This window comes from Galeopterus variegatus, unplaced genomic scaffold, assembly GCF_000696425.1.
Source record: "Galeopterus variegatus unplaced genomic scaffold, G_variegatus-3.0.2 Scaffold2062, whole genome shotgun sequence".
NCBI lineage: Eukaryota > Metazoa > Chordata > Mammalia > Dermoptera > Cynocephalidae > Galeopterus > Galeopterus variegatus.
In genome coordinates this window covers 125,013-148,514 of record NW_007728173.1, presented here as the reverse complement: position 1 = coordinate 148,514, position 23,502 = coordinate 125,013, and the positions used below count along the sequence as shown (strand labels likewise).

The 23,502-nt window shown below is 45.9% G+C and overlaps 1 protein-coding gene across 2 annotated transcripts in view; it reads left to right on the top strand.

The window, feature by feature from the left end:
* RARB (retinoic acid receptor, beta) overlaps positions 1 to 23,502 on the top strand; it is a 163,512-nt gene that overhangs the window by 118,620 nt on the left and 21,390 nt on the right. For both annotated transcript variants that reach the window (XM_008580298.1, XM_008580300.1), the window contains exon 4: positions 17,493 to 17,653. In XM_008580298.1, the coding sequence (XP_008578520.1) occupies positions 17,493 to 17,653 (161 nt within the window). The remainder of the gene's footprint in view (positions 1 to 17,492; positions 17,654 to 23,502) is intronic.

Below are 23,502 nucleotides of genomic sequence, written 5' to 3'. Positions count from 1 at the left end.
AGTTCTGCGAGGGAACTCCCCACGCCCATCTGCCTTCCTCTTTTTTTTTTTTTTTTTTGTCTTTTTCCGTGTCCGGCAACGGATCGCAACCCTCAGTGTTGCCCCCGTACCGGACCGGGGACCGGCAACGGGATTGCAACCCTCGGTGCTGCTCCCGCGCCTCGCTCAGCCAGTGAGCGGGAACTGGTCCGTATGTGGGATCCAAACCCTCGGGCGGGAGCGCCGCCACACTTCCCAAGCAGCGCACTATCCAGTGCGCCACCGGGCCGGCCTTGCCTTCCTCTTTTTGAAGTTAGTTAGCTCAAGGCACATTTAATAACCATGATTTTAATTCTTGCTATTTTTAAAGTTAGGAGACATCCTAAAAAGTTCCCATAGCCCACTGACCTTGCCCTGTTTTTAAATAAACGGATATGAGCGAGAGCCCTGGGATGAGATGGCAAAGCCAATAATCATAGTCAACCACGGGCCCTGCTGCAGTTAAGGTGCGTGGTAGCAAAAACAGTCTACATGATTGAGAATGGCAGGTTCTGAAGCTGATCAACCATTGTGCAATTTCCTGAATTTGGTCAAAAGATTATGGGGTAAGTGGGGCAACAGGCTGAGCAATAGAAAGAAAGTCTGGTGAAATTAATGAGAAAAATATTATTTTACAGTCCAGCATTCCTTTTCAGCTTAAGGTCTGGGCAAACTAAAATGTGTGCCAGGTTAGGCCATATGTTTCTCAAGATAATAAAAATGGCTGGGTGGGGGGGGAGGGGCTGCCAGCTCTTGTTGAAAGTGACTTGGTTGTTAAGTGGAAGGGACTTGGAAAAGGGGAGGGGGAACATCCTTATGTTGGTGTCTGGTTAGGGCAACTTGACCTGTCTGCCTACGTTCCAGATGTTTCCAAGATGGCCCACTCTGCTTTGAATACGTCAAGGTCAAGCGGGCACCCCAGCATCTCTTTCAGTCTGGTTTCCCCCTCAGGTTTTTAGAAAGTCAGTTCTCAGTCTAGACCGCTCTCCCTTCTAAATGCTACATGGAGGAGATAATATTTCATCCCTGTAAAATGAAGCAAAGCTGTGATCAAAGTTATGAAAGAATTTTGAAATACACATGGATGAAAACATTCAGTGTCTAGGGTTTACTTCAGAATAATCTGGGGGCAGGTGGGATTCGGGGGGGAACAAGGTTGGCCATCAGTTGACCAGTGAAGCTGGGTGTTGAGTGAATGGGGGCTCGTTATGTCAAGGTCTCTACTTTAGGTATGTTTGACGTTTTCCATAATGGGCATGTTTAAATATAAATACATATTCCAGTTGTCAGGACTGGAAAAATTAATGATATGCCCGTTAAGGTGTGATTTTTTTTTAAGCTTTAAAATGAAAAAGAGAAACTCTGCAAAAAGAAGATGTGCAAACTATAATTCACTTGGAGAATTTATGAAATGCGTGAAAAGTAGAAGTGCTTAAATATTTAAAATTTTAGTTCCAGGGATGATTTCTTTCTGTCATCTTTTACATTTTTTTTTTATTCAGGAAAGATTTGAGTAAATAAAACAACACTGTACTGGTTTCTGTCTGTAGAATTTTCTAGCTACCTTGACTTGCAATGTCTTTTCATTGGATGGGACCTCCTTGGAGGAGGTGGCCTTTGCCCCTGGCGCCCAGGCAGACTCTTCAATATCACTGGCAGAATGATAGGTGGGATAGCAGACAACTTTTCTGTGGAGAATGTCCGGAATCTTAAATCCCTCCTCCTCATCTCTGTGTGAATTAGATTATTTGTGATGGTCCATTTTTACCTTCCAAAAGAGCAGCCCATAATGCAGTGACTTTGGAGAATCTTCGAACACTTATGAAGGAAGAATTTTGGGAAGAGAACTCTGCCCACCCCCCACCAAAAAAAGTCCTCTGAGGTGTTGCTTCCTAAGGATTTGGAGCAATGAATAAACTCCACTCATAATATTTTATCTGTTAATGCTCCCTCGACCTTGACAACACCTGCCCTCCAAAGGCATCTGGCACACATTTGCTGAACGCATTTGTATCCATTGTCATTGGGTCCTCACCACAACCTGGCAGGTCTGGAGGCCAAGTTTTGTTACTGGGCCTTGTGAGAATTGGAACATCCTTCACATCTCTTGAATACCTCTTAGATACCACAGCCTCAAGTCTCTGACTCTCTTTATGTTCCCAAGATCTTTTTCCATGCTTTGCCTCAGCCTAGAATGTTTTCCCCCTGGTTAACTGCTACTCAGCTCAAATGTTCCTTCCCCTGTGAAGATTTTCTCTGGTCAACCTCCCCCTCCCTTTCCCCAATTGGGCAGAAGCCCATGTCACGTGTGTCTGCTGCACTGACCCCCTACAATATTCTCAGGGTATAGTAACACGTTTATCTGTGTGTGGTTACGTGAGGACTATCTTTGTCTACTTCTAGATCAGGGGTCTGGAAGTACTGCAGGCCATTCTTAGGGCTGGGGAAAGGGGATTTCCCAGAAGAAAGTGTCTGTATGTAGGTGGGGGTTCATTGCTGTGCAGAAAAGAACAATTGACATCTGCTATGCTGCCTGATAACTGAAATGAAAAAAAATAATGGGGGGTGGGAGTGAGTATTCATTGTCTTCCTTTTTTGCTGAATTTACTTTCTTCCCTGACTTGCATTTATTGCATCATTTCTTAACAATCAAGGACATTTTTTTAGCGTGTGGATCGGCACACTGCAGCCCATGGGTCAAATCCGGCCCACAGCTTTTCTTGATAAAGAAGGTTTTAGTGGAACACAGCCATGCACGTTCACTGACATATAGTCCTGGCTCCTTTTGCATTCCTTTTGGGCAGAATGGAGTAGTTGTGACAGAGACTATGAAGACTTGCAAAGTTTAAAATATTTCTATCTGGCCTTTTATGGGAAAGTTTGCCACCCCCGGTCTAGACTGAGACTCCATGAGAAGCCACATCTGGTGCCTTCACCATTAACATTTCCAGCAGCCGCTGCAGCACTGGGCAGCATAGGTTCCCTAAAATATTTCAGTAAAGTTATTGAATGAATGAATGAATGAATGAATGAATGAATGAATGAATGAATAAGTTGACAAACAGCTAGTCTAGCTTGTATATTTAATTCACAGGAAGCTCTTTTCTTGCACTGTGTGCAGGGCTCTCTGCTCCCTGAGATCTACAGCACTTGTTCCTTTGCCCCTTCTGCTTTCTTCTCGGATGTCTCCTCATCAGAAAGGCCCTTCCTGCCCATACTTTATAACACAACGTCTTCTCTCTCCCCTGTGCTGTTTTGCTAAATAACACTTGTCATCACCTGACATTATATTGCATGTGTACATGTTTATTGCCTGCCTTCCCCAAGAAGAAGAGAACGTTGGCTTCCACACCATCACATCCCGCACCCAGTACAGTGCCTGGAACATAGTGGGTACTCAGCACATGGTTTTAAATTAACGATCATGTTCAGAAATGGTCGTGTGCAGCCCAGGATTTCTTTGTATGAATTGTAGGCACTCCGTTTGTTTCTTGGATGTGAGCTGTCTTCCCACCGGATCCCAAATGCTGTCTTACACTGATTTTACACCCCCAAGGCATGGACTGGTAAGAAATAGGTGGCCACAGAGATGCTGGAATTCTTCTCTACAGACTCACCATGCTAGGCGCAGCCTTTCCTCTCTCCCCTGAGTCCTGAAGGTTGTCTCTACCTTAGAAGGCATTAGCAGATGTCTTTTTTATTAAAACAGGGGGGGACAAAAAAGCATGCTCTGGGTGTGGGTGGTAGAGGAAGGGAAAAGGAAGGGCAGAGGGAAGTGAATTGTGAAGCTCTGGCAGGAATGTATTGTATGTTGTTTCTTGGACTTCTTGCCTTTTTTTTTTTTTTTTTTTTTTTGACCCTTTAGCAAAAGCATTCCCAGGAATAGAAACTGGATTCTCTGTTAATGTCAGACATCCAAGTATGTGGCTGTGAGCTATGCAGAGAATGGTGAGGATGGCTTTATTTCTTTTCCAAATGGCTCTCCAGAGAAATAAATACCTGAGAATTAAAGTTCTGTAGGCCAGAAAGAGGATTTTTGTGCACTAAATAGGATTCAGCAATCCTTCACAGATAGGGCAATTTGGGATGATCTATTTATACTGAGAAACTGATAAGTTCACTCAGGGGAAGGCTAAGTTGGCTGCAATTCTGGCCAACACTTCATATGCTGAGATTGTCTTGGAGGCTGTGGCTTATTTCTGCTATTTCATTTTTTAACATTTTCTTTTAGTAACACGTGTGGCCCGAGAGTGACCCCTCAATGGCATTCAGGGCAGCCAAGGCCAAGTAGAAAAATTTCTTATAGTCCTCATTACATTCTTGTTATGAACACTGATCTTCTGAAAAAGCAAAAAGTTTTAAGAATAATTTTATGAAGTATATATAGCTTTGGAATTTAAAAAAAAAAACGGTTCAAGTTCTGGCTCTGTAGATTACTAGCTTTGTGACCTAAAAGGTTTTTTTAGAGCCACCTACCACATAGTGTCAATGTGACAATTAAATGAGACCATGTATGTTAAGCGCTTAGCACAGTACAGCACCTATGAAGGGAGGGGGTCGGCCATGGAGGTGAAATTGCCTGTTAATGCCAAGCTGTACTTATGGCTGAGAGAGATATCAGAAAATCCACATCACACTCTGCAGCCCTGATTTCAGAAACTGGTCTGTGACAGTGGGCAGTTTTGAATATGAATTAACACAGTGGTTTGGAATTTCTTCCATCTTTGCATTTCAAAGCCAAGAGCAAGCAATAGTCAGTATTTTCTCATAGTAATCCTTGTAGACAATTCCTGATGGTCAAGGTAGGCCAAGAAATGATATGGATCCATCCGTGCACAAAGCATTTTCTTACAGTGGTGGTGTGCTGTTTGGGGGCCTTTAGGGTACACTTGAAAGAAGTTTCCCTCTCCTGTGCTTTGCTTCTACATATCTACATCAGCACCTGACACAGTAGCAGCTCAGTAACTATTCATAGAATGAATATATGTCAAGTTCCAAATTTCTGAGTCTATTTCACATCAAATCAATTCCTATAAGTCAAGAGCTGGAAGAAACAAAGCCCCAAAGGACTAAGGAATTTGCCATCACTTTCCGTAGCTACCATTCCAATCATAAGCAGACGTTTCCCAAGGCTCTGTCTCCAGCCAGTCACTTCTCCTGAGCCTGAGACCAGATAGCCAATTGCATGTGGCACGCACTGGACAACTCCATGTATGGTACATGGTCTCCTGGAATTCCATAGGTCCTGCTCCTCCTCCTCTGTTCCCTCACCATTGTGTAAGCTAGAAACCAGGTTGTCACCTTGACCCTGCCCACTGCCTGGCACTCTAATCCCTTACCCTGGCCTTCTTCCAAAGTTCCTCCCTAGTTCAGACAGCTGTCATCTCTCACCTGGAACTTCTATCAACCACTTCAGTGATCTCTCTTCCCCCAGTCAGTTCTTCAGCATGAACACAGTGACCCTTCTGAAAGGCAGCTCTGATAATATTACTACCACCACCACCCCAAATGAATTTAAAATCCAAGCCTCCTCGGCAAGATTCACAAGATCATGTAAGCTGTGGTCCAGCCTCCACCCTGAACTGCAAGCTGTACCCTGTTCCTTGTAGAAATTCAAAGCTGCCCTGTCACTTCCCTCCAGGCCTGCAAACTTGCTCTGTCTTCTGCCTGGAAGTCACTCCCATTTTCCAGCCTTTGGTTAGCTACAGCCTCCTCTTGCTTTGGATAACTACGTAGACAGCTCTTAAGTGGAAATGTCGTGCGAGATCTCATGGCTCCATGTTAACCCTCCAGTGAGCTTCTACAGGTGACCAATTTCAGATTCTCTGGGAAATTCATACAGCCTTTTTGTGTTTGTAAACATGGGTAGTTTCACTGATCTGTCTTACAGATTTGATTACAGAAAAACATGTTTTCAAGTGCTTAGACTCAAGTTGATTTCCTAGGCTGATTTTTGAAGGACTTTCTCTGGCCTCTTCTGAACCTTCTCTACCCCCCAGTCTGGCTCAGCCCTCATTGCTCTTCTATAAATGTTCTCTTGAAAGTCACCACTTTCTCCATTGCCGAAACCTATGAACTTTGCTTCGTCTCCATTTTTTCTGACTGGCGGCTGCATCGGACACTTGGCCAGGCTGCTGCTGCTTCAAATTCTTTCCTCCGTTGGTTTCTATGGCATTTTAAAATTATTATTCCAGTTCCTACCCACTATTCATCTGTTTCCCTCACTGTATCCCCTTCAAGGATCAGTGTCCGGCCCTCTTTTATTTCTCTTCTCTTCTCTCACCTCAGACTGTTCATCTCCTTTCATGACTTCAACAGTCACCTCTCAGGTTTTGATTCCTAAATAATCTAGTTTCACAGCTGTTCACTTGTCAAATCTATAGTACGTCTCTCTACAAACCCCTGGAATTGCCACCTGGATTTCTGATTCACCTCCCCTCAAACCAAATTCATCATTTTGCTGCCAAAAACTGGAATCCCTACCCTCCACCAACTACCCCAATTTTCTTCTGTGTTGTGTTATCATTAGTAGGCTAGTACCAGGACTGAAACCTTATCGTTAATTTTTTTTTTTTTTAAGATGACCGGTAAGGGGATCTTAACCCTTGACTTGGTGTTGTCAGCACCACGCTCACCCAAGTGAGCCACGGGCCGGCCCTCTTATTGTTAATTCTAAGTCTTATTTTTCACTCCCATATTCACTCTCTTACCAAGTCCAGCATGTTTTTCCTTGCAATGCCTTCCTGAATGCCCCTCCTTCTCTCTCCCTTCATTATTCTAATCTAATCTTTTCTCTCATCCAATCTTTGGTCTCCATTTTTTTCTTTAGTGACACCAGCCACCCCACTTTCCTTTAAACATGATGCATTCATTCCTGTAAGTATTTCCACATATCTCTCACATCCAGAATGTTCTTTCCTCCCCTTTCTGTCTCTCCAGTGAGACCCCCATCCTTGAAAGACCAATCCAAAGCTAACTTCCATCATATAGCCATGTTGTCTCCAACCCTTTGGCCTTTGAACATATTGTTTTCTTCTTCAGAATATCTCTTATCCCCCCAAGCCCCATTCACTTAGATATATGCTGAGCATCTTTAATGGGAAAGACACTGCACTATGCACTGAGGATAGTGGGATGAATGAGACCTAGCACACTCCTGTAGAGCATTCAGCTCAAGATTCCTCTCTCCTGGGGCTTTTTTCCATGACTCCACAGGCTAAACTATCAGCTTCCTCATTTGTGGGTCTAGGTACCATCTCACAACCTGCTCCTTAGATTTTGTATTCGTATTGCTGAATCAGTGAATGACTATTTCCCTTTTGGCATCTAGCACAGTTCATGATAATTATTTCTTTAGGTAACTGTGTCTTTCACTAGAATGCAAGTCTGTTGAAATGATAACCTCTCACCCTTGTTTTTCTAACATCTGTTATAGTGTAAGTACTCAATAACTATTTGAACAGAAGAAGAATTAAATAGATAGATGGATGGATGAAAAGATGAATGAATTGATGAATAGACATAACTAGATGCACATATGGATGAACTGAGAGGTAGATGGACAGATGAGTGAAAGGATGGACAGATGGACAAATGGAGGGATATGCGAGTGAATAGATCAATGGATAAAAAAATGGGACATATGGATGGATAGCTGAGTGGCTGAACAAATGGATGAACAGAAAGATGGACAGAAGAATGGGTGGGTAAATGAATGACTGGACAGAAGGACTGGATGAATAGACAGATAAGTGGATAGATGGGTGAATAGATGGATAGATGGATGGACAGATGGATGGCTGAGAAAAACTCACAGTTAATAGAGACTTCAGATCCATAATTATTAGGAAAGGAGATTATGGATAATTGATAATCATATCCAATAGTGGGCTAGCATATATCTCTTACATGAACCACCAATTCTCTAAAAATTAAAATTAATAGACTGCATTTAGAACAAAAGCCAAGCAAGATTTGCACTTACTTGGTGATTCAGAGATCCTTAGAAACCCACGTACTTCAAGGGCCACAATGAGAATCACTTAGAGGTATACAGGCTGGCATAAACTAATTGAAATGCTGTTAAATGAGAGTTTTTTATTTAAACTAAATATGTAATATAAACACCCACATATCCACATTAGACCATTTCTCTAATGATTTGAGTTTCTAAAATTTATTTGACAATATAAAGGAGCTTCTCTACATTTATATCCTAGATAGGGTTTTTAGCAGACATCTGGCAAAATTACAAGCCATCTGTCTATCGCTCTAGGACACCCTATCAACACAAGGATGGCTCAGGCAGAGATTTATGAAGTGTGTGGAACAATATCTGAAAAAGTTGAATCCCAAGGTGAACCTGGTCACATTTGTTTACTAAGCCAAGTTCATATGAAAAGTCCCACCATAAGAAATGAACCCATTGAAAGTTTAAAAACGGCCAGTTTACCTATGCTCTATCTTCCCCTTAATCTCCAGTTGTATGGTAGCAGGCTAGAACATCGGTCTTGCCTTGGGTAAAAAAGTTCTTTTCTTCCTTATTTTCTCCCTGCTTCCATTCTTTGCTTATTTCCTTCCTTCCTTCATTCTGTTTCTTTCCACCTTTTTTCCTCCACTGCTGCCTTAGCATTTCACATTTCAAAGCATTTGTGTATATTAAACCCTCAAATTCTATATAACATATCATGTGCATTTCATTTATTGAGGGAAAAACCATGCTTTATTTGACTCAGTTATCTTCAGTAGCTACAGAACTCAATAAGTATTTGGTGAATAAACAAATTGGTATGAGACTCCCACTATTTTGTACATCATACTGTGTTATAACCATTTATGTATCTAAATATATATAAGAATCTTGTGTGTAATGGACAGAAATTAATGTCCTGAGGAAACTGAGGCTGAGAGACATTAAGAGACTACCCTGAGTTTGCACAGTTCATAAATGATGGACTAAAATACAGACCTTTGGAATTTTACCCCAGTGTTCCTTCCACTTATCCAGTGATCTTTTCATGTTATATATGGTCTATGGGGAACAGTTCCACTATTTCTGTGTGTTGTAACAAATATGGGCAGGATCTGAAACTCTGAGTTGCAAGAATGACAGACTGTTTTCTTTCTTGCCTTCACTGATGAATAAAGGCAACCTTTGTTTAAATATCTGACGGGTAAAAGACATGTGGACATGCACTATAGTTGTGTAAAACCACTACACAGACTGTGTCTGTTAGTTATTGCTGTGTAACAAACCACCTGGAGCTCACTGGCTTGAAACGATAAGCATGTGTTATTGCTCACAAGACTGTGGATAAGCTGGTTGTACTTCTGGGTTCAGTGGGCTCTCTCACAAGTCTGTGGTCAGCTGCAGTTTGGGTGGGCAGCTCTGCTGGTGTTGCCCGAGCTCTTTCCCAGGTTCAAGGGTAAACTGGCTCCAGGCTAATCTAGGATGGTCTTGGCTGGAACAGCTGGGCTGTCCTCCTCTTGGTCTCTCAGAACTTCTGCCTCTCAGAACTTTTCCTGAGCTGAGAAAAGCCTTATTTCTATTTAAAAAAAAAAAAAAAAATTAAGAGGAAAAGCATGATGAGAATATCAAGGAGGACTTCAGTTTATTTGCTGAAAATTAACTGGATTTAGAGAACAGTAGGAATAAAAAAATCTGGCCATTAGAATTTATCATGGTAGAGAATGTTTAATATTTGAAAGCCCGTAAGTTTCTATAAAGAATATATATGACACAGAGCAAGATTCGAGTTTATCTGGAACAGTCTGGTGTTGGGAAACTTCTTTGTCCTCCCTGTCCCTCATCAGATACTGTTTTTGAAAGGTGGTCTTACCTACTCCATGGAAGAAAGGTAAAGGGATGTGCATGTATCTCTGCTCGACTTTTTTACCCTAGATATGTGTGACCCTTATTTTAAGACTGTACATTCCTGGATCTGAGACTTCCTGCTTTTTTTCAAAAGGGTTAATAAAAGACCCACTAAAAGTATTTCAGATACACGAGGGCAGGTTTGGCTTCAGCAGAAATGAATTTCAGCTTGATACAGCAAAGAATTTCCTGCCCATGAAAATGGATTATGGAAGAGGATTCTGACCTCTCCTTTTCTAGATCAGAGGTATTTGAAGTGAGGTGAATTGATCGTGCAGTAGGTGTGTGTTTACTCCCGATTAGAAAGCGGAGGGCCAGCCTCAGCACCTTAAGTTTTCATTTTTTAATGTCCAGTTTTATGCTATCGATGAAGGCCTTGATGTCAGCTTTCATCCATATTGGATAGCTCTGTCACAAACATGAAGTCAAGCACTCGTCGCCTCATATGGAGGGGGTTTAGGCAAAGCCATCATCGATAGTAGCCCATTGCTACCAGAGGGGACATGCACAAAAATAGCACCGATTGAAGGAAAGCATCTCAGAAGTGGACGCCATTTCTAACTACTCATTGTCAAGCTCCTGCTTTGTACATCATGCCAGAAGGTTTTCTTTTTCCATCATCTCTGGGCGTTTTAAAATATTTCCTACATTTCAAATGTCCAAAGAAAAGGATTTGTCACTTATAACTGAACCTCGAAACTCTGAATCCTTTGCCTTGAAAAGATGGCCACCACCCCAAGCCTGTCCAAGAATGAATGTGGCCACAGAAGGGCTGCCCACGCCAGCCCAGACGGAGGAAGAAAAAAGCATTTGGAACACTGTCCACTTGAGAAGAAGTAAAATCTCCGCATCTAAAGGCAGCCATGAAGGAGAATGTGTTTGAATTGTTGTGGAAGTTTCATTAACGTAGCATACCACGTTAACTAAAAAGAAGTACCTGGCATCTGGACATACTAGGATTTCAGCGATTTTCTATGACTGCTTTTGAATAACTTTAAGAAGCTGAGCTAGGCTGGAAGATCCATGTTAAACTCTCACAATGGTATGTCCAGACTATTTCCCCCAAGACTTGAATATTTAATATTCTGTAAAAATTCTAAGTATGCTCCTTACTTGATCATTGGCACAGGGCCGCCAGGTTGTCCCTTAGAACTGGTGATTGTGTGGGGCATCCCATCACCTTTTGAAGTCCTTGCATGTGTGCTGCCACATTGCAGGTTTGGAGAGATCCTCTGAGGATGCTATTTGGACCTCCATTTCACAAACTTTGAGGTCCAGATCCCAAGGAATGAAAAGACTTTATTCATTCAACAGACACTCTAGGGTGCCCTGTCCTCAGCCTGGCCCAAAAGGCATGTGTCTCATAAGTGGTGAGAAAACTTAGCTGCAGCCTCGTTCACTAACCACCAAATACTACATGTATTTGTTCAAATTTTAACTAGCATTTACGTGGCAGGTGCTGTGTTAGGAAAGAGACACAGTCTCCTCCTTCAAGGAGATTCTGATGTGGAGGTGTCATCCACTCACCCCAACTCTACCCAGCTTTACAACCAGGACCTGTTGTGTTCAATGCTCAAGCAACAACCCCCAATTCCTCAAATGAAGGGAAAAGTACAGCTCTAACAATTAGTAATAGATCCACTTGCCTTCAAGTGGTATTTGAACCATGATAGTTCATTTACCTAATTAGTTCAGAAAATAATTTTTAAACTAAGATTAAACTATATTTTTGGGTTTTTTTTCTTTTATCAGTATTTTAGTTACAGGCCCTGCCCCTCTCACAATATCAAACAGCTCTAATCACCAACTGTGACCCATAATTCTTGCAGTTAGTAAGGAGCTGAAGAGTCAAAGTAAATGAATTGCAGACTTTAATTTTCAAGCAAGAATAAATAAGCCACTATGCTTCCTTTGCTAAACTAAATATAAAGAACTTTATAGACAAAAATACTGTGGATTTTATTGTCCTTTTGCGGTGGGGGATGTGAAGGAAATTTTAGTGAGGCATTGTTTTCATCTCTTCCTGAATCCAAGTGAAATCCACATCTTTTGCATGTTTCCTGCATTAAATTTTTATTGTGTGCATGGAAATCAATATTCCAGATACATGCACAAGTGCACACATTAAAATGAACATGACTTCATTTATTTCCATGATTAGACATTCAAATAAAAGTGCTTGGGTGTCTGTTTTCATATTCATAGGTCGAGATCCGTACATCAGAGGTATTTGTATAAGTGACACTTTTATTACATTCATTTCATTTGCAATATGATAGTGGATCATAAATATGTTACTTTTATGCCACCAAATCTGATTTGTAGCACTTAGCCCCTCACAAGGAGAATACTTGATATTTTATGGAGCACCTTTCATCCAAGAAGCTCTTTGCAAACATCGGGCCGGGTTCTATCAGGTGTATAAATCACGCTTGTGACCCTGTGGATGCCCCCCACCTTCCTTCGCCAACGTCCTGGGTACTACAGCAGGGATGGGCAGCACTTACTGATTCCTCTGCAGGCCCCAAGGTGATGATGAGACCTTTTATTTCTGGAAGAAAGAGGCTCAGGTGAGCTCTGTGTTGCCACTCACAGGCCCTGACAGTGAACAGAACTCTACATTTAGTCACATGTCCACCTTGTCATTTCCATACAGTTTTTGAGCCCCCACTCTGGACCATATGCTGTATTAAGCCCTGGGGACATAGAGACAGGTAAACTCTGGCCCTTGCCTTCCAGATATTCACAGATTGGTAGGTGGGGGTTGGGGAAGGGGAAGCATGTGAGATAGACTCTGATGCAGGTGTGATCGTGTGTACCCCTCTCCCTGCCTCCCCATTCCCTTCCAGAGCTGGACTGTGCCTAAAAGCAGCTTGTCATTTCCCCATGTCCATCATGGGTATATTGGCACATATGCCAGCCACTTGTGATCAGAGTGAAAGAGAAGGCTGGCATGGCCGTCGCAGCAGCCTTTGGGCTGAGTATCAGTTGCACACCCCAGGCTCCCAGAGAAGAGAGTCACAGTCTCCCTGCCCATCATCCCATATCTCCCTTCACTCACCCTCTCCTTCCCCCAGATTATCTGGGTCCCCCCAACAGCCCCCCACACACACATCCAGTGATACCCACACAGCGCTCCCTGTAACATAGCCAACCTTATAGCACTTACTATGCTGTAGACTCATGTATGTGCAACAGACACAGCAGAGCACAGTGGTTAAGAGTGGGGGCCCTGGAGCCGGGTTTCTTGAGTTCAGATCCCCATTGCATCACTTATAGGATGCATGGCCTTGGGCGGGTTACTCACCTTTCTGTGCCTCCATTTTCTCATGTGCAAAATGGGCATAATGGTGATACCTACCCTATCAGGTTGTTGTGAAAATCGAGTGACTTACTGTGAATAGACAGCTTCAGCAAGGGCTCGATAGCTGCCATGATAGTTGTGATGAACAGTTTGAGTATTATCATAAATGATACTCCAGTATATGGATCACAGTACATATAATAGTGATGCCAATATTCTTATTATTACTGTCATTATTATTATATGATTAATGTCTGTCTCCCACCACAAGTGAGCTCCATGGCAGCAGGAGCAATCCTGTGGTACGGATAACACATAGTAGGTGCTCAATAAATATTCATTGAATGAGTGAACAAAACACTGAAGGAATAAATGTATCCCCCCACTCATTTAGTCATGCTACCAGATGGCTGCTCCAAAACCACCATTTTTTTGGCAAGTCTCCATGGACAGCCATGGACCCCACAGTATTTCCCCAAATCCTCGGTGTTCAGGTCCACTCATCTCCATGGAGGAGGGCCTTACATCTCCATGCAGGTGCTACTGCCGTCCGGGCAGAGAGAGACTGTGAGAGGAGCTGGCTCCTCTGGGATTGGCTCCAGGTGGTAAGCGGTGGAGCTGGCGTTTGTTCCAGGTCCTCTGGCTTCCCCTGCAGCACCTGTGTCACCCCATTCTCTGCCCCTAGTGCTGCTGACCGTGAGGCTTCAGAGAGGCTGTCCCAGGGCCCTCATGGTCTCCTGTGCACTGCGTCATCTCCTGATTCTGGTGGTTCTTGGCAGCCGTCCCCATGCCCTGCCCAAACTGTCTGCGTTCCATCATGTTCTAAAACCATTGAGCAAGCAACTGCTGAAGCCACGTGTTGAGAAAATGTGTCCAACTTAGGAAGCTTTACGTACCTGGGGCATTAGCACCAGAGCAGTTACTGTCCTCTATAGTAACTCTGTAGCTTAGGGAGGACAAGAGGGGCCTGGAAAGCAGCCTGAGGTTACACACTGGCCCCCGGCAACGAGTCGGCTACCAAGGGTGCTCTAAATGGGGGTCCCGTGGCACAGATGCTGCTGTGGCTTTGCAGCTGTTATTTTGCAAACTGTGGTGCTATCACTACACATCCCAGCCAGGTCCTCCCCATGTGGCACTCAGCTGCAGGTCCCTGAGGTGCCTTCCTACATGACCTTGCCTCTCACTTTCTTGGCTTAGATTACATACTCCATGGTGGTAGCTCACAGAGTGTCCCCTCCCTCCCAGGTAACCCTCCCAAGCTGTGTTGCTCATCTGGGTTTTCTGGGGGCCTTGGGTGGATGGAGACAGTGCAGCAGAATGCCTAGGAGTGCAGGTGCAGGTCCCACAGATCTACCTGGGAGGGGATTATGGGTCACGTTGGGTTGTTTGCTTTGTGGTCCATCTTTCAGCTTTTCTGCATTTGTCACCGAAACCCTCACTTGACTACTTTCAGACAGGATGTTCTTGGGCTTCAGGTTTCTTGAATGTAGAAATGGGATTATAATGCCGCCTTGCCTGGGTTATTGTGGGGATTTAGTGAGCTAGAATTCTTAAATTGCATAAGGCTCTGGCTGGCTCCTATTAATCGCTAAATGGTGTTGCTGTTAACTGCTGTGTTTTTAGCCATCTTGGCTTCTGTTTCTACTCAGAGCAGTTCCTAATGTTTGTGGCCTCCCACAGGGCTCTGCGTTTTTTGTTGTTTTGAGATATAACTCACGTGATATAATATTCATCATTTAAAGTGAATTCAGTGGTTTGTAATGTATTCACAAAGTTGTGCAACCTTCACTGCTGTCTAAGTCCAGAACATATTTATCTCCTCAGAAGAAACCCTGCACCCACAGCACTTGCTCCCTGTCCCCGCCACCCACCACAGCCCTTGCAAGCCACTAGTCCACTTTCTCTCTGTGGATTTGCCTGTTCTGGAGGTCTCATATAAGTAGAATCGTGCAGTGTGTGGCCTTTCATGATGGCCTTCTTTCACTGTGTGTGATGTTTCCAAGGTTCATCCATGTTGCACCATGTGTCAGTGCTTCATTTCTTTTTATGGTGAATATTTCATTGTATGGATACACCACACTTTGTCTATCCAGTCATCAGTTGATGGGTGTTTGGGTTGTTTCCACTTTTTGGCTGTTATGAATAACGCTGCTACGGACATTCACGTACAAGTTTTGCATGGACATATATTTTCAGTTCTCTTAGGAGTACACCTAGGAGAGGAGTTGCTGGCCCATATGGTAACTCTGTATTTGACTTGGTGAGGACCTGCCAAACTATTTTCCTTGGTGCTCTGTTTTGGAAGGACCCTGGCCACTGAGATTTGACTTTTGCATTAGCTAAAGAAGAGGGTCATTGGGAGAGGCAGGGAAAAGGATCTGACAACCAGCACTGAGAGCCCGTGGCACTCACACGTTAGCCTTCAGGCCGCAGCCTCCCCTCATCAACCCAGACAATATCCTCTCGGAGAGCCACCGGCCCAGCTCTGCCGCCATGGCTCTGCCACCATGTGCTGGCCCTTCCCTCTCCCTGTCTCCTTTGCTGACCGTATCCTTTGTACTCTCCCTGCTTTGAACCACGATACCCTTTCTCCCTGTGTCCCGCACCTGGCCATAGAGGCCTGACGGGTCAATCTGTGCTGGAAAAGAATACAGTGGAGGCTGAGCTGCCCACTCACTTACCAGTGATCTAGAAATGTTCTGAGCCAACAAGCAGTGTCATTGCAGAGTCCTGGGGGAAGGACACTCTCTGGAGAGGTGTTCTCCTCAAACATGTCCCATCCTTAGGAATAAGTGAGTCCGAGTGAGGAGAACTCATCAGCTTCATAAACAGGCACGTTTCTTAGTCTCCCCGAGGCTCAGTTTCTTTATCTTTAAAATGGGTTTAAAATTGCCTGCCTGATAATGGGATTAAGTGAGATACCATGGACAAAGCTCCCAGCAGTGTTCAAGAGACTCAAGTGTTCTCCCCAGCTGCTCTCCCTCCTGGTCAGGTGCAAGGGGCATGTTCAGAAACTGCGATTGTTCAGTAACATTCGCCCCCTCCGCTTTTTGTCTTCTCCCCCTTCCTTCCCACCCCCTTCTTTTTCCTTTCCCCTCCTCTCCTTTCCCCCTGCCTTGTTTTTATGCTGCCCTCAGCTCCTGCTCCACACAGGGCCTGGGATTCTCCTAGTGTAGACCCAGGGAACTGCCAGATCTTAAGTCGCTGTTGTGCTCTTGGGGAAGCAACCAGGCCAAATCCTCTTAGGGCAGATCAGATTATGCCCTGGGTCATTTTGCAGCACAGATTCCCAGGTCATGGTGGTGGCATAGGCAGCCAGGAGGTATCCAGCCTGCACCCGCTGGTCACCAGGGAGTGTGGACTCCCCAGAGGGGTGGCAGCGTCTGGTTTCACCTGTCTGGCTCCCCAGGTTTCAGTTTCCTTCCACAGGAGATCCTAGCCAGGGGCTAGAGCTTTGAGTTACACTTGGACTGGAGGTCATCTGAGAGGCCTGGGCTGTGGGAGGAAGCCCGGGCTTCCACAGCACTGTGCCCTGGCCTTGACTGTGTGCCCCGTGCCTGTTCTGCCAGGGTGTGTGGAGCAAAGGACACCCACCTGCTGAGGGTCCAGTGGGCCAAACGCAATGTGGAGTCGCGTGGCTGCTAGTGAATTAGTGAATGAATGGTGTTCATGCTGCCTCGGTTACTCTTTTAAAATAATTTTATGGATAACAAAAGACTACATTTTTAATACAGAAAGTTCAGGAAGCAAAAAAACAGGAAGGGACAAAAACCATAATTCGATCACCTCTGTAATGAATTTCTTCAAAAGTGCTAGTCAGTTAATTCAGACAACTGAAAAGTAGAGAAACCAAAATGCTTAGCTAGTAAATACTAATCATGAAGCAACGGGGACTTTGTTCAGTGACCTGGGGTTCCCTTGCAATGTCTCTCAGGGCATTCCCTCTGGAATTGGAGGGTAACACTCTTAGAAAAAACCTTCCCTCTCCAAGGAATCCAGCCCACATAGAAAGTTCTCTCACAACAAGCTGCAGCTCTAAGCCTCCTAGGTGGGACTGAGCTTTCCCTAAGAACCGACTGGCACATGCACACACAGAGAGACAAAGCCAGCTCCCTGCCTAGACCCCCTGCTGCCAAACCTCTTTGCTAGGGAGATGTGTTCATACCACCTTTTCCTGCTGTTTCTGCTCCAAGCGTGAGGTGATTCCCAGGTGTCCTTGGGAGATGGAAGCTCTTGACTCAGGCAGTGCGGGCACCACACTATTGACCGCTAATTTGCCTTGTCTCTCATTTCCAGCTGTCAGGAATGACAGAAACAAGAAAAAGAAGGAGCCTTCAAAACAAGAATGCACAGAGAGCTACGAGATGACAGCGGAGCTGGACGACCTCACAGAGAAGATCCGGAAAGCGCACCAGGAAACCTTCCCCTCGCTGTGCCAGCTGGGGAAATACACCACGGTGAGACATGCTGTCACCCAGGCTGCAGGGTGTGGGCCCTCACCCATGTGTGCGTGCACAGACACACACACACACTCACACACTCTTTGCCCTGGGCCTGGCAGGGACTGCACCCAAACGTGGCTCAGGGCTTGTGTGTCAGCCAAGTGGAGCTATGCAGTGAGCACTGCCCTCCGAGTAGCAGCCCTTGGCTGGTCCCTGGGTAGGGTGGGTGTCTCCTCAGTTCAGTCACATAGGCCTACGTTCCCTCAGGAAACGTTAGCTGGGCACTTACTATACACCAGGTGAGTGACATGCACTGGCACATGGACTATTTGGTGCTGCTTTCAGGGACTCTGTTCTGGTGAAGGAGACAGGCAGAGCCAGTACAGTATTGCATGGGTCATGACAGACACCTGTACAGAGAGGGGACCCTGAGGTTCAATCTTTTAAGAAGACCAATCCAGCCATAAAAGCCACCCAAGATTATCCCCTGGCCAGGATCTGGCTTCAGTGAGAAGGCATGTATAAAACCCCTAAGCCTGGAAAAGTTCAGGGTAGGTGTGACCCGTCCTCCAGGAGGTGGGTGGCCCCCTGTGTTCCCCAGCATTCTGCAGGAATGGCTTTCACTGAGGTCAGAAACAAAGAGAAGGGAGAGGGAGAGAAAGTGAGATGAAAAAGGTAGGAGGCATGTGTTGGCTGGTCTAGGATGTGAGGTGGGGACATCACGATATGTTTTACTTTTTCAAAGTAGTTTTTGCATGTGTTGTGTTCACTAATATGCATTCCTAGTCTGTAGCACATAAAAGGCATTCAATAGATATTTGATGAATGAGCAAATGAATGAGTGCATATAACTAGCATGTTGTTCTGGCCTCTTTGAATGGCTTATGTTGCTCACCTAAGATGCCAGTAAATGTACTTTAAAAGAAATCCAAATATTGCAGCATTTGCTGGTTTGGTAACTGGTGTGCTAGAAAAAGAATAGTATAAAAGGGCCAGGAGATAAAATGCTGATGGCAGGAAGAAAAAGAAACGGGGTGGAAGGGCTTTGACGCTGTGCTTGTGGAGAACCTCGTGTCATGCATAGGGATGTGGGTGCCACAGTTGTATGTGTGAAATGGGAATGGTGACCAGGAGCAGACCCAGAGAGTCTCCTGTGGAAATTGGTGCCAGAACATGCCCAGGCGGCTTCTCAGGTGAGCATGAGGCTGCATAGTTGGGTGGCAGCCACTCCTGAAGGGCTGGGACTGGCATGAGACAGGGAGGTCTCCTGGCCAAACCAAAGGCTTCAGCTCACCGGGGAGCAGAGGAAGGACCTAGTGCAGTCTCCCCAAAACTCAGTGTGCATCTGAAGCTCCTGGCTCAGCAGGTGCGGCCTGCGGCATCGCCACAGCTCCCAGTGAGGCCGGTACTGCCGCCCTGCAGAGCTAAGGCCATGAACCATGCTTTGAGTAGCAAGACCCAGGATGACTTTACAGGGTCCACCCAGCCCTTGGTGTCAGGGAGGAGAAATGCTGGCGTGCCTGCCACGTTGAGGGAGCTGCGTGGCTCACTGGACCAGCCCCCTTGAGCTTGGAGAGCAGTGTCCTAGCCCAGAGCAGAGACGCAGAGCAGGACAAGGCGGGGCACCATGAGGGAGCTTTCATTTCAGCTGGGAGGACAAGCAGAGGCTGCGGGAGGTGACAGTGTGCATCCTGGAGCCCAGCGTGTGGTTCCTGTGCTGCTCAGCACCAACCAGCCATGTGACCACGAGCACGTGACTCCACCTCCTTCAGCCTCACTTTTCCCCTCTGGAAATGGGATGATGTAAATGGTGGGGAGAGTGCAATGAGCCAATTCATGAAAATCTTCTGTGACGGGACCTGGAAATAGCAACACAGCAGTGGTGCGACAGAACTGCTGTCCAGCACAACCCTGTCTCCTGGGCACGAGTGGACCCTTCAGTGACCTGGCCCCATGCCGGGGCATTCACCAAGGCAGAGAAGTGAAATGACTAACAACCAGTGCCAAGGATGCACTTTCAGAAATAGTTATTGGTCACCAGTATGTTCCAGGTACTGTACTGGGCTAAATATCAAGGCGAGTGAGTCCTACCTAACCTAAGACACAGGAAATCAGCTCAGACTGGGACGGCAGGAGAAAGTGGGGGCTGAGGGACGGTGGGGTCGTGTTGAGAGTGAGTGGGAGTGACAACGGGGAACGCCCAGCGGGGTCTGGAACGCCTGCGAGGAGTTTGCATTTTCATCTGTAAATAATGGCGAGAAATCAGCTGTCTGTGATCAGGAAGCTTTATTATTGTCACCAGAATTATTATTACAGCTAACATTTATTGAGCACTTACTATGTACGAGAGACCATGCTAAGCACTCTAAATATATTAATTATTTTACTCCTTAAGGACTCTGAGCGATGGGTAATACTGCCCCCATGGGACAGACGAGTCAACTGAGGAGTGAAAGGGCTAAATAACACCCCTTGTCCCATAGTCAGCAAGTGGTACAGGTGGGAACCTGGACAGTCTGAGTCCAGGGTAGCTCTTTTAGCCATGACAGTGTACACAGGACACATCAAGAGTGGGGTGGACAGGGGAGAACAGAAGCGGGAGCCATGGGAGGCATCTAGATAGGAGGAGTTAGCTGTCATCCAGGAATAAATCAAACTTTCAGCTCCAGAGAAGAGTAAAAGAACAGTCAGAGTGGCGAGACTTCCTGGAAGGGGAGACTTTGGGGCCAGGTCGTGAGATGAGAGACATCACGTGGCAATATCTGGACTCGTTCGTGACTGTGTCAGGGGCCCCTCCCTCTTCCCCAGGTGGAGGTGTCTTAGTGTGGCCTCATCAGTCCTCCAGGCCCTGACTCACCAGGTAGCCAGATGAAAGTGCTCTTCTCTGACATGGAGGAGAGCAGGGCAAAGGCCACTGAGAGCATTTGCACGTCCTAGAACGCATGCCCTGTGTGGCCTGGACTCCCGCAGAATGGCTTGTGTGTGGGGCAGTGGCACTCCTGAGAGTGAACCCTGTAGGAGCTGATACACTGGAGCTGGTGGGCAAACAGCCCAGCTTCCTTCCACGTGGGCAGGATGACTCTTCAGTGTTCCCTAAACCATCTCCCAGAGCTCCCCAACATCGATCGCCCACAGCGCCCGATCTGCGCGCCGCCTGCCTTCCCTGTCCCATCCACACTCCTCTCCCAGTGCTTCCTGAGATCTCCTCCAGGATAAGCTACTTGCATTCAAATCCTAGCCTTGGGGTCTGTTTCTGGAGTCACACAGAGGGGCTTCCCTGCTGGCCTCCAGGGCCCTTTTCCTTCACCCCACTTTGGGGATGAGACACCATTGGTCTTCAATGGGAGCTTATCATCCTAAGCACTTTGTGGGGACTTTTCTGTTCCTGCTTTGATCAAGCAGGGAAAATAGAATTACACCATCCCCAGAGGGCAGCCCTAACCACGTGGAAGCCTGACCTCCTTCAAGATGCACACTGCCCGTTTGCTGGATTGAGAGTGCTCAGGTACACTCTCTCAGCTGGCTTTCCTCTTTATTTCTGCTATCTCTACACAGATCTAGCTGTATTTTTATTGTAAGTGACTTCAAACCCTTTCTGGAAAAGGGTGGGAGTATAAATAAATAACAGCAGCCATAACACATTCTCTGCAAGCTCTTAGTTCCAAGTCGAGCATTTTTAAAAAGAGCTGTTTTTAGCTAGGCAGTTGCTTCCATGGCAAAAAACTTCCCGCCTCCTTCACCAGAGTGGTATCCCTGTCAGATGCCTTTGGAATAAGTGGGCAGAGAGGAATAAAAACGTTAGCTAGTCACCCACCTACAGATCTTTGAAAGAGTAGTTCCTTTTTCTTCCTTAATTAGGATAGATTTGGGACAAATGGCCAGGTCCCAGGAGGCAGCAGGAATGGATGGGGAAGGCGGAAACATGCCCACCACCCTCCACTTCAGGCCTAGGCAAGGTGCTTACCTCCAAGTTTCAAACCTAGTCTCTTTGGAAAGGTTTCTAACCAGTGATCCCCTCCACAAAAAGGTGGCGGGGAGAGGGTGGATTCCATGTGGAAAGGTGGAAAGCAGGGGGTGGCTATTTATAGATCTCTCCAAAACAGGATCAGGAGTGAACCAGAGCAAACATCCTAGCTCTGCGGATGTTCACTCTGCTTCCTTTGGTCAAACCCTGGTGACTCTGTCATTCGGGCTTTAGGGCCTCATAAACCCAGGTTCAAATCTTGGAGTTGACGCCTACGAGTTGCATGATTTTGGAAAGCTGCATCATCATTTGAGCCTCAGCTCCCTTCTCTGTATAATGAATATTTTTATAGTGCCTACTTTGTGGAGTTGCTGGGAGGGTTCAATGAGAAAAATACATCAGATCACCTTGCATAGTTTCTGGCATGAGAAGGTGTGCAAACTGGGCAGGTCTCCTCTCTCGGTCCTATTATGGCTGTCTTGTCATTGTTTGGTGCCACTGGTGGGTGTTACAGTGAGAGTTTCCACGCGCGGCCCCAGCCTGCTCCCTGCAGCCCGCTAGTCTGTGTGCATGGGCTGTTTGTCACCTCACGGGGCTTGGTAGGACATGAGCTGCCCTCCAAGAGGCTCGTGAATCTGAACCATGAAGATTTAAGCAGCCCTTAATATACGCAGAGAAATGACGACAAACAGAATCACTAAACCACCAAAAGACTTTCCAGGAGACATGCTTTAGAAAAGGAAGGCGATTGTGATTTTGGCTTTCTTTTTAGAAAATCAACATTGTGATCAGCCAAAGAATCAGAACTTGAAACTCAGGAGGTCGACCTCCTAGGAGAGATGCTCCAGGTGGAAGGAAGATCAGTGGGGAGTCCTGAGACCCGAGTTCTGGCTCTGGGTCACCTCACAGACCTTGAACCAGCCCTTGACTTCATGAGCCTCAGTTTCTTACCAGTAAACACACCTGCCCTGTCCATATCACCTAGACTATTCTTTCATTTTCCAGCACACACTTACTAAGTACCTACTGCGTTAGTTTCCGAGGGCTGCTGTAACAAAGTAATACAAACTGGGTGACTTGGGACATTGATTTATTCTCTCAGGGTTCTGGGGGCTAGAAGCCCAAAGTCAAGGCATCAGGTGGGCCATGCTCTTGCTGACAGCTCTAGGGGAGAATCTTTCCTTGCCTCTTCCAGCTTCTGACGGGGAAGGCAGTCTTTGGCATTCTTCAGCTTGTGGATACATAGCTCCAATCCTCCGTCTTCATGTGGCCATCTACTCCCTGCGTGTTTTCACATCATCTTCTCTGTCTGTCTGTCTCTGTATTTCCCCTTCCTGCATGCCTTCGCAGCATCTTCCTTCTCTGTCTATCTGTCTCTATTTCCCCTTTTTATAAGGGCATCAGTCACACTGGATTAGGGCCTCACTTTTACTTGGTTACCTGTGTAAAGACCCTATTTCTAAATAAGGTCACATTCTGACATACTGTGGTTAGGACTTCAACACAGCTTCTGGGGGGGACACAACTCAACCCTTAACACCTACTGAGTGCAGAGTGGGAGTGCACGGGTGTTCACCCTTCCATGCCTCCAGCTCTACTGCAAAGTCTGGCTGAAAATCAAATGTTGTCACAAGTGCTGTGAGCTGTGAGAAACCTCTGGCAGCACACATAAGTCCTCATCTTTTGAAGAAAAATGTTCTCTAGGCACTGTGCTAAGTACCCAGGATCTTGCTGTGTGGTGGAAAAGGGAAAAGATATTCCCAACTAAGGGGGCAGCATGAACATGGCTTGGAGTTTTGCAGAAACGGGCTGGATGGGAGGCAGAGCTAAGTCTGAGGAGACAGGTTAGGGCTGGCTTGCCAGTGCTTTGTGTGCTGGGATATGAGCACTAGTCACAGGA